At 43.9% G+C, this 11,472-nt stretch overlaps 1 protein-coding gene across 4 annotated transcripts in view; it reads left to right on the forward strand.

Annotated features, from left to right (window-relative positions):
* Positions 1–11,472, forward strand: part of LOC110486072 (serine/threonine-protein kinase MARK1) — a 94,588-nt gene that overhangs the window by 80,414 nt on the left and 2,702 nt on the right. For 2 of the 4 annotated variants that reach the window (XM_021557400.3, XM_090196143.1), the window contains 9 exons: positions 1,046–1,165; positions 1,535–1,634; positions 1,866–1,978; positions 2,541–2,694; positions 6,575–6,747; positions 7,077–7,168; positions 7,489–7,650; positions 8,570–8,827; positions 10,998–11,042. In XM_021557400.3, the coding sequence (XP_021413075.1) occupies positions 1,046–1,165; positions 1,535–1,634; positions 1,866–1,978; positions 2,541–2,694; positions 6,575–6,747; positions 7,077–7,168; positions 7,489–7,650; positions 8,570–8,827; positions 10,998–11,042 (1,217 nt within the window). The remainder of the gene's footprint in view (positions 1–1,045; positions 1,166–1,534; positions 1,635–1,865; positions 1,979–2,540; positions 2,695–6,574; positions 6,748–7,076; positions 7,169–7,488; positions 7,651–8,569; positions 8,828–10,997; positions 11,043–11,472) is intronic. The other 2 variants (XM_021557401.3, XM_090196144.1) reach the window with 1 other exon arrangement.

Here is an 11,472-nt window from a genome sequence, read left to right on the forward strand (position 1 = left end):
AATGCTTGAAACGCAGTGCTGTTTATGACTTCAAGCATATCAACTCCCGAGATTAGGCTGGCAATAATAAAGTGCCTATAAGAACATCCAATTGTCAAAGGTATATGAAATACAAATGGTATAGAGAGAAATAGTCAACGCGTCATAATTCCTATAATAACTACAACCTAAAACTTCTTAACTGGGAACATTGAACCACCAGCTTTCATATGTTATGAGCAAGGAACTTAAACTTGAGCTTTTTTACATGGCACATATTGCACTTTTACTTTCTTCACCACACTGTGTTTTTGCGTTACAAATCACGGTATTGTGAAAGCACCTCCTCTAAGAGTATGAATCAGGCTGTTTGAGGACGTTTGAATCCGAAGCAACCTGCCTACACATAGCTACTGTAGTAGGTCAAAGCTGTGTGCTAGAAAACCTTGGTATAGCATGGATGGAATGGGCATTGTGGTGCTCATGTGAATTTCCTTTTTCGGCTTCAGACCAATGCCTATTCTCACTTTTTTTTTTTTTTTTTTTTTTTTTTTTTTTTTGATAGGCCAACATACTTGATTGTGTGGTGGGGCATGGGATGGATGTATGGAACAGATGTAAGGATAAAGCGAGATGGACGGTAGTCTGGAGGTCATCCTTTATGCCCTTTGAATCTCCCAAGGGGAGGTGTGTGTGGAACACATCATTCTCCTTCAGTTGCTACCGTAGTCAAATACTGCTGTTTCAGTTGTTCCACAGTTCTCATTGCTAGAAAGTTTTTTTTTGTCACACTTAAAGTTACGTAGGCCTTATACAGTACTGCAAAACAAAACACTGTTTTTGGTCACACTATTTGACATGGTCCAATTACATATTTAACATTTTCATGTCAAATAAAGTGTTGAGTGGTAGTCTTTCTCTTCCTTTGGCCAAAAAGTCTCATCCACTGTTATTGTTAATTGTCCTGTGTAGGAGCTGAGAGAGAATGCTAAGAGGGAAGTATCGTATTCCTTTCTACATGTCTAGAGACTAAACCAAAACCTCTACTCTCTATATCCCTCAATAGGAGCTGAGAGAGCGAGTGCTGCGAGGGAAGTATCGTATTCCGTTCTACATGTCTACAGACTGTGAAAACCTGCTGAAGAAACTGTTGGTGCTCAACCCTGGCAAACGGAGCAGCCTGGAGGTAAGAGAGTGCGAGCAACACACACTGAAACATACGCGAATGTACGGTCACGCACACATGCATGGACACACGCTTATGGACTCAAACACATACCACATGTGCATGCTCATGTAGATATAGAAATCTCTAGTTCACGTCTACACTTTGCTTTAATGAAACTAAAGAAGACATGTTAAACAGATGGCTTCTAGACGCTGGAACACTTTGATGTGTTGCTCAGTTTTTTTTTCTTCTACATCTTACTAATTCCAACTTGGGCATACAGATGTACAAAGTATCATGTTTTTCACTATGCTGAAGCTGTTTAGTCCTCTCTATCTTTGTCTCTCTTTGTCCATTGGTCCATCTAACTGTCTGTCTGCCCCTCAGCAAATCATGAGAGACCGCTGGATGAACGTGGGCCATGAGGAGGAGGAGCTGAAGCCCCATCAGGAACCGGAACCCGACTGGAACGACACCAAACGGATAGGTCAGTCACACACGCCCAATATCATAAAAGTCTGATTGGATTCTCTCCCTTCCTCACTTATGGGCTGTTTTGTAACACGCTATATTTTATGAAAAATATCAATTCCATGCCACAATATGATAAAATACAATAATGTTATTATTCTTAAGGGAACTTCAGGTGTTACATTATATTACTACCATTTTCATGCCATTCATTCATTGTGTTATGTTCCCTCCTCTCTCCCTACAGAACTGATGATAACCATGGGCTTCCCCAAAGAGGACATCACTGATGCGTTAACAGGACAGAAGTACGACGAGACCATGGCCACTTACCTCCTTTTGGGCAGGAAACCAGCCGAGGTGAGACATGGGCTATAGCCATAATAATGACAGACTTCACAAACAAACAATTCATGTGTATCCTATGGATACGCACATTAAAGATTTACTCCTTTATTTGTAAACCACAAAACGTCAGCTCCACGACTTGGTTTGCTATAAAGCTGAGGGAAGGGGCAACCACACTCAAATTTTTATTAGGAGATATGGATCAAGGACTGACAGTCCATGAGGTCAAAATTATAGTTTAAACTGTGTTTTAAAGCTATACTTTAGACTGAAATAATCATTCACAGCGGGCAACTTCCTGCTTACCAGACATCAACAACAACAAAATTCTAATCCGCCAAGACTGCCATTATTTCCTCTTCCCAATGTACGCCCTCCCTTGAAGCATGGGAAGAGCCAATAGTGGCGGTCTTGGTAGGTTAGAATTTTCTTGTTGATTTCTATAAACAGGAATTCGCCCCACTGATGTCATATTGCAGTCTACCTTTAAGTCTACATGACCACCACGTTATAATGTGTGCAATGACTCTTTTGTTTTTTCAAATGCCCCCACCCCCCTCCTTTCATTGGACAGTTTGAGGGGAGCGAGTCGCTGTCCAATAGCAACCTGTGTCAAAGGTCACGGCCCAGCAGCGAGGCCAACAACAGTTCCAGCCAATCGCCTGCCCACTCCAAGGTCACACGCAGCATATCGGCCAACCAGAAGCAGCGGCGCTTCAGCGACCATGGTAGGGACGGCATTGTCGACCATCTTGAATCTCATGGCACAAGACTTGAGTTTTACCACCATTATTAAAGAAAATATAGTTATAATATATCGGCTAATCGTAGCTTTAAGAGTTATGGATTTTGGCATTTTTATGTCTCTGTGTCCAGTATAAAGCAAGCTATAGTTAGTTTTTGCGAGCCAATGCTAACTAGCGTAAGCACAATGACTGGAAGTCTACAGCAGGGCTCTCTCCAACCATGTTCCTGGAGTGCTACGGTCCTTTAGGTTTTCACTCCAACCCTAATGTAGTTCGCCTTGCTGTGCCTTCAGAAAGTATTCACACCCCTGGACCTTTTCCATATTTTGTTGCTACAGACGGAATTTAAAATGGATTAAATTAAATTGTGTGTCACTGGCATTGGTGAAGTTATTAATTACACTTTGGATGGCATATCAATACACCCAGTCACTACAAAAATAAAGGCGTCCTTTCTAACTCAATTGCCGGAGAGGAAGGAAACAGCTCAGGGATTTCACCATGAGGTCAATGGTGACTTTTTTAAAACAGTTGCAGAGCTTAAAGGTTATGATAGGTGAAACCTGAGCATGGATCAACAACATTGTAGTTACTCCACAATACTAACCTAAATGACGGGGTGAAAAGAAGGAAGCCTCAACAGAATAAAAATATTCCAAAATATGCATCCGGTTTGCAGTAAGGCACTAAAGTAAAACTGCATGAAACGTGGCAAAGAATTTAACTTTGTCCTCAATGCAAAGTGTTATGTTTGGGGAAAACAAGAGAGTACCATTCTTCATACTTTCAAGCGTGGTGGTGGCTGCATTGGGTTTTTTAGGACAAAAAGGAATAGAGATAAGCACAGGAAAAATCCTAGAGGAAAACCTGGTTCAGTATGCTTTCCACCAGACACTGGAAGACAAATTCACCTTTCAGCAGGACAATAACCTAAAACACAAGGCCAAAAAAAAACACTGGAGTTGCTGACCAAGACGGACATTGAACGTTCCTTCGGTGGCCTAGTTACAGTTTTGACTAGAATCGGCTTGAAAAATCTATGGCAAGACTTGAAAATGGCTGGCTAGCTCAACAACCAACTTTTACATTTTTTTTTTTTTTTTACCTTTATTTAACTAGGCAAGTCAATTAAGAACAAATTCTTATTTTCAATGACAGCCTATGAACAGTGGGTTAACTGCCTGTTCAGGGGCAGAACGACAGATTTGTTCCTTGTCAGCTCGGGGGTTTGAACTTGCAACCTTCCGGTTACTAGTCCAACGCTTTAACCACTAGGCTACCCTGCAACCCGACTTGACAGAGCTTTTCTTTTTTTTCACCAATATTTAACCAAGTAGGCAAGTTGAGAACAAATTCCAGCTGCGACCTCATTTACAACTGCGACCTGGCCAAGATAAAGCAAAGCAGTGCGACACAAACAACAGAGTTACACATGGAATAAACAAACACACAGTCAATAACACAATAGGAAAAAAGTCTATATACAGTGTGCAAATGAGGTAAGGCAATAAATAGGCCATAGTGGCGAAATAATTACAATTTAGCAATTAAACACTGGAGTGATAGATGTGCAGAAGATGAATGTGCAAGTAGAGATACTGGGGTGCAAAGGAGCTAAATAAATACAGTATGGGGATGAGGTCGTTGGATGGGCTATTTACAGATGGGCTATGCACAGGTGCAATGATCTGTGAGCTGCTCTGACAGCTGATGCTTGAAGTTAGTGAGAGAGATAAGAATCTCTAGCTTTAGTGATTTTTGCAGTTTGTTCCAGTCATTGGCAGCAGAGAACTGGAAGGAAAGGCGGCCAAAGGAAGAATTGGCTTTGGGGGTGACCAGTGATATATACCTGCTGGAGTGCGTGCTACGGGTGGATGCTGCTATGGCGACCAGTGAGCTGAGATAAGGCGGGGCTTTACCTAGCAGAGACTTATAGCTGACCTGGAGCCAGTGGGTTTGGCGATGAATATGAAGCGAGGGCCAGCCAACGAGAGCATACAGGTCGCAGTGGTGGGTAGTATATGGGGCATTGGTGACAAAACGGATGGCACTGTGATAGACTGCATCCAATTTGCTGAGGAGAGTGTTGGAGGCTGTTTTGTAAATGACATCGCCGAAGTCGAGGATCGGTAGGATGGTCAGTTTTACGAGGTTATGTTTGGCAGAATGAGTGAAGGATGCTTTGTTGCCGAAATAGGAAGCCGATTCTAGATTTAATTTTGGATTGGAGATGCCTAACCAGACACCTTGGAATTTGTAGTTGTCCACATATTCTAAGTCAGAACCGTCCAGAGTGGTGATGCAAGTTGGGCGGGCGGGTGTGGGCAGCGATCAGTTGAAGAGCATGCATTTAATTTTACTTGCATTTAAGAGCAGTTGGATGTCACGGAAGGAGAGTTGTATGGCATTGTATGGCTCGTCTGGAGGTTAGTTAACATAGTGTCCAAAGAAGGGCCAGAAGTATACAGAATGGTGTCGTCTGCGTAGAGGTGGATCAGCAGCAAGAGCGACGACATTGATGTATACAGAAAAAATAGTCGGCCCGAGAATTGAACTCTACAACTGGAGTTGGATTAAAAAAAGCTATAGGAGGGTTGCTCTCCAGGAACAGGGTTGGAGAGCCCTTGTTTACTGCGGTACTCTCTTCCCATAGAGTACCGCAGTACAAACCAATAACCATAAAACCTAGCGGACAAACAAGAAAATGGTTTCATTATCTATCCCATAGTGGATTGTAAAAGCACTTAAAATAAGGACTGTGTTTCGTGTAGGCTTACCCTGGCGTAAAGTTTTGATTTCCGTGTTAATCTCTCTAGGACAAGGTGGCTTTTATCAATATATTTGACTGTATTTACCCCCCAAAAATGACATTCTAATTAGCTGCTAATGTGGTTATCATAAAGAACTACAAATGCCATGGTGATCTGGATGAGACTGATGAGTCGAGGCAAAGGTAAGATTCTGTGGATTAAGTATGTTAGCTAAATGTAGTAATGAATAAATTGGCTAGATTTCTTTAAATAGGCAATTCTGTGAAATGTCTTGTGCAAGTTTTAAATTGACACTACCAAAGGGGACACTCCTAGCAAAGGTGTTAGCTAGAGATGATGTGTAGAGGCATGCAGGGATTTGTAGTCTTGCATGATGTCTACTTTGATGCTAAGGAGTATTTTTGAATCTGAGAGTAAATGGAATATATAAGTCATCTTGTCCGAGAGTAATTTACATAGTTATCAAAACGTCACGCCAGGGTTAGCCTACACGAAACACAACCCCTATTTTAAGTGTTTCTACAATTCCCAATGGTAAAAATGACTTGTGGAGAAATGATTGGAATCATTTCCCTGTTTGACTACTAGGTGTTATGGGTATTATGACACCTCCACTGTGGGGCTCTATAGACTTCCAGTCATTGTGCTAACGGTAGTTAACAATTGCGCTAATGGTAGTTGGCAACTTCCTTCAAACTGAACAAGTTCACCTGACTCTGGGGAAGTAGATAGTGCTTTATTGCCAAAATCATGAAATATCCCTTTAAGTTGAACTTATTAGCCTCGGGAAGTTCCCTTTACACTTGAACCGTGTGCAACACGTGCAAGCAGAGCTTTCTTTACATGTGGCCTAATATAGTACATCCAATGGAAATGTTTAATAATACTTAACACCAGTAGGAATTTTAGGTGGATGCCAGTCAATAAAACACACAAATGTAGTTTTAACTGTTCAACTATCATAATTATATAAATGTTCTGCATTGACTGAAGTTACATGATATTTGCCCTAACTCTGCGGAAACCACAATGGGACTTCCTTGTTAAAAAAATTAAGTCCATACTGTTGTCATTGCTCTGTGGCTCCTCAGTGGCGCCCTCTATCCCCCCGTCTATGTCCTACACCAAGCGGGCGCAGGCCAACAGCGTGGAGAGCGACAAGGGCGATGCCGCCCACAAACTTGGCACGGCCGGTTCCAAGGCTGACGTGCCCACCTCGCCGCTGGTGGCACAGGAGAGGAAGAAGTCATCCACTGCCTCAGGGGTGAGAGATCAAAGTGCCCTTTTGGGGGTCAAAATGCTATGCAGGATATGTATTATAATATTCAGAGGGCTACGGTTTCTGCCTCCAAACAAGCAGGAGATGACTGGCACAAAGTAGTTTTCTATCCCAAAATGTACAGGAAAGTTAGTCTTTCCCAAAGTAATTTAGAACCCATCAGACTAGTCATAACTAGTCACGAGATGCTTAGCTTCCATTATGGTCTTTATTTTGTGGGACGGTCAGAACAGAAATAGTCTACATTGTGAATTAAGTAATTAAAGGCTGTGTGTTTCTGTGTGCGTGTCTGTGTGCGTGTGTGTGACCCATAGAACAGCAACGCTATGACCAGGAGGAACACGTACGTGTGTGAGCGGTCGAGCACAGATCACTACACGGCCATTCCCAATGGCAAGGACAGCAGGTGAGGAGGGCGATGGGGATGATTGCTGTTGATAACGTTTGCAGCTTTGATTGCTGTTGACAATGTTTACCTGCCTAAATACGTAGGCGTTGGAGTGTGACTCTAGAATTGACTCTCTCCCTGTTCTTGCCCCCTCTCTACCCCTCTCCTCGTGTTCTTCCTCCTGTGATCCTTCTTGTCCCCTCTCTACCCCTCTATCCTGGATTCCTCGTGTTCTTCCTCCTGTGACCCTTCTTGTCCCCTCTATACCCCTTTCTTTCACCTTATTTCTCTCACCGTCCTGCTCTCTGTCTCTCGTTCTCTCGCTGTCTTTCTCTCAGTCTGACTGAGATGTCAGGCTCGGCCAGTGGCTCCTCGCCCTCGTCAGGGGCAGCCTCAGCTGTCACTTCCACCCGTCCGCGTCATGTCAAGTCCATGTCGGCGTCGGGCCACCCCATCAAGTCCCCACTGCCTCCCATAGACGACAACGCGGAGTACAAGGGGTGAGCTAGGGGGCTAGAGAGAGTGAGAGGGGCTCAAGTCCCAAATAGGAAGGGGCCCAAGTTATATGAATTACTAATACCTACCCTATACATTTTTTTCTTCAGGTCTAAATCAAATCACATTTTATTTGTCACATACACCGAATACGACTGGTATTTCACCTTAACGTGAAATGCTTACTTACTAGCCCTTAACCAACATGGCAGTTCAATAAATAGAGTTAAGAAAATATTTACTAAATAAACTAAATTTAAAAAAATCACAAGGTAACACAATACATTTACATAACAATTAAGTTATATACAGGGGGTACCGGTACCTAGTCAAGGTACGGGGGTACAGGTTAGTCGAGGTAATTTGTAAAGTGACTATGCATAGATAATAAACAGCGAGTAGCAGCAGTGTAAAACCAAAGGGGGGAGCGTCAATGTAAATAGTCCGTTGGCCATTTGATTAGTTTAGTTGTTCAGCAGTCTTATGGCTTGGGGGGGGTAGAAGCTGTTAAGGAGCCTTTTGGTCCTAGACTTGGTGCTCCGTTACCACTTGCCGTGCGGTAGCAGAGAGAACAGTCTATGACTTGGGTGACTGGAGTGTTTGAGCATTTTTTGGGCCTTCCTCTGACACCGCCTAGTATATAGGTCAAATGAAGTGCCTAAAGGTACATTTAGAGTTGAGCAAGGGTATAAGACAATGGAGGGTTGAGGAACTGTGAGAAATGACTTGTTAGGACGTCCATGTTTTTTCATTGCCCTAAGATACTATTTCCTAGAAGTCAGAGATGGAACTTAATTTGATTAATGTTCTATTACTACTAATGTCTTGATATTAGGTGAGGGAAGAAATCGGTGATATTTCTTATCTATATCTTCTTTCTACTTCCTCTTTCCCTGCACCTATTCTTCCCTTCTCCCTCCGCAGCCCTCCCACGGCCTCACCGTCGGCGCACAGCATCAGCAGCAGCACGGCCGCCACGCCGCCTGACCGCACGCGCTTCCCCCGCGGCTCCTCCAGCCGCTCCACCTTCCACGGAGCCCAACTTCGCGACCGCCGCTCGGCCACCTACAACGGTCCGCCCGCCTCGCCCACACTCTCCCACGATACGGGGGCTCTGTCCCAGGCGCGCAGGGGCACCTCCACGGGCATCATTGGCAAGATCACCTCCAAGTTTGTCCGCAGGTCAGTGGAAATGGGCGGAAAATGCACCATACAAATATGTTTGCCAAACCTGGGACCAATAGTCAGATGGCCTACCCTGAAGTATTGTAGGTGCGCTTGATTTATCCACAACTGCGTGCAAGGCTGAGCAGAGTTGGCAATTTTGGGCCCATTCTATAGGTTTCATTGTACTGGGCACATCTCCATTATTTAAATGGATCTGACCATGTATTTGACTCAGATCTGATATTTACAATACTAAACTGCAGGAGTATGGTCAAGTCCATTTCAATTCGGCAAGTAAACTGCAATTACAATTTAGTTCCTGAATTGACGTTATTGAAATGGAATTGACCCCAATATCATGTCTCATGTTTCCCTTCCTTAGGGCCATATTTACCCAGCGTTTGCATCGGATATTGAAAGTAACAGCTGCATATTTTGTACTAGTCAATATATGTAGTTCTTTACTAGGGTACCATGTAAGGTACAAGGCTGCTTTGAGTGTGGAGAGGGATAATAGTGTGTGGTTGGGTTCCTCTTTCTCTCAATCCTGCATCAGGTGAAGTTGACCTTAGACACTGATCTTGGGTCAGTTCAGCATTTCCCACTAATGGTTGAGGTTAGGATTGGGGGAGGGAAAGCTGATCATAGATCTGTTCCTAGGGTAAACTTAACCCCGGAGCGCTAAGCCCACAGATGTCGTGTCCAGGCCCTATTCCCCTAGGTGAGGTCCGAGAGAGACGTGGGCTGCTTAAAGATATGCTCACACACTTGCAGGACCACACGCAAAGGCATAGACACGCATACATAAATGCATGCAGTCTCTCTCTCTTACGCGCGCACGCAAACACACACACACACACACACACACACACACACACACACACACACACACACACACAGAGAGAGAGAGTGTGAAGTCTGCAGTATCTGTGACCGTGCTGCAGTCAGTCAAGGACACTGGGTAAAATGAGCCTGCTTTTATCACCAGCCCGGGGCTCCACCCTTAGAGCATGACAAACTAACCTATCACACTGCAGCCTGCCTGCATAACTGAGAGGTTCTATACACTCATCGAATGCTACTGTAGCAATCAATGTGCATTTTTTTCTGAAGATTTTTATTTAAGATGAAATGTTTTGATTTTGTTCTTATAGTTTGTTGAGAGCAATTGTTAATCAGACTTAAACGTGTGTAGTAGGTATGAACTGGTTATGAACCAACCAGTATGAACTAGTTGGTTCTCAGTGCCTTCAATCAACCCATAGTGAATTTAGGGTTATTGCTGAAAGCGTATGTAACGTGTATTTAAGCACATCATTTGTTAATGAAACATTGGGATCGATTTGCTGACGTCGTGGACTCATCACCATTTGTCTGCCACATTATGAGAAAGTCATTGAACAACATTTCCACAACACCCTTTTCTGCCTTTCCGTTTCCATCCATAGTTACACTCCAAAAAAAACAAAAATACCAATTTATTTTAAAAATGACTTCTTTCATTGTTTTTTTGTTTTTTTAGAACTATGTCTTTCAGGGCTGGCCAGAGGTAGGAGCGCACAGAATGGGTTACCATGTCTATATCCCCACAATGACTCACCTCCACACCCTCTCTTCATCGCAATTCTAAGCCCTCTTCAATGACATGCAATCATTCATGCCCTGGTGCCAGCCCCCCTTCCCTAACCCCTCTCCCTATCCCCTCCCCACCCAAAATCCACTGTGCCGGGGCACTACACTGCTCCGCATTATCCACCCCCCTATCTGACCCTGCACCACTAACAGAGTGAGATTGAGACTCCCGAGATGCCTTGCCTGTGATGCCGTGGAGTTTGCAGACACCTGCACTCACTTTCCGACTTCTTCTTGTTTCGTTCTTTGGTTTGAGTGTGTTGTGTACTGTAGATGACTTCTATCATCCATCTCTCTCTGTTCACATGATTTCCACATTGTATCATCCTCCGTTTTAGCTTGCTTGCCAATATATACGTGTCATGTTGGTTTTTTGGCAGTCCTCGCCAGCTGCCTCCCCAGAACGAGTTGAGTCGTGTGACCGTGTATGTTTATAGGTTTGACCCCATCCCACCCGCTTCCTTTTCACGTTCACATATCCCATCGTCTGTGTGTACGCTGACGATCCCTTCCACTGCTCTGTTGAACTCTGAACTCTGATTGCTTCCCAAAGGGCCACGGTTGAAGGAGAGGCCAGTGGCAGTACAGACCCCCCAAGGTGAGGCATCGGTACAGCCGCCCGCAGAAAAAGCAACAACAACCTCGAAATGAAAGCATGGCATGGAGGGTCACTACTAGTCTCAGGATCCTAAGCGAATGTCACCGGTTCACTCTTGTTGTGCTGTTTTTTGTTGTTATGTGTGTACTTTGTCCCCATGCCCTCTGTCACACAGCGGTGGCGTTTGCGCTTTTTGTGCCTGAATACCATGTTCTTGCTAGACCTTGGTGGGCCATGTGTGTGTTTTAAATTGTCTAGATGTGTCTGATCTGAGTGTGTGTTACACGGAAATAAGTAATAGGTGCGTAATCTTTGAATAAAATATTTGTCATTCAGTTCAGTCTTACGAGGTCCCAAACACATGGGTTATATAAGTTCTGTGCGTTACCGTTTGTCCTCCATTATGCCCCCGTTCCATCTTTGAAAAATA

Source organism: Oncorhynchus mykiss, chromosome 13, assembly GCF_057628025.1.
Source record: "Oncorhynchus mykiss isolate SJ-2025 chromosome 13, ASM5762802v1, whole genome shotgun sequence".
NCBI classification, from domain to species: domain Eukaryota; kingdom Metazoa; phylum Chordata; class Actinopteri; order Salmoniformes; family Salmonidae; genus Oncorhynchus; species Oncorhynchus mykiss.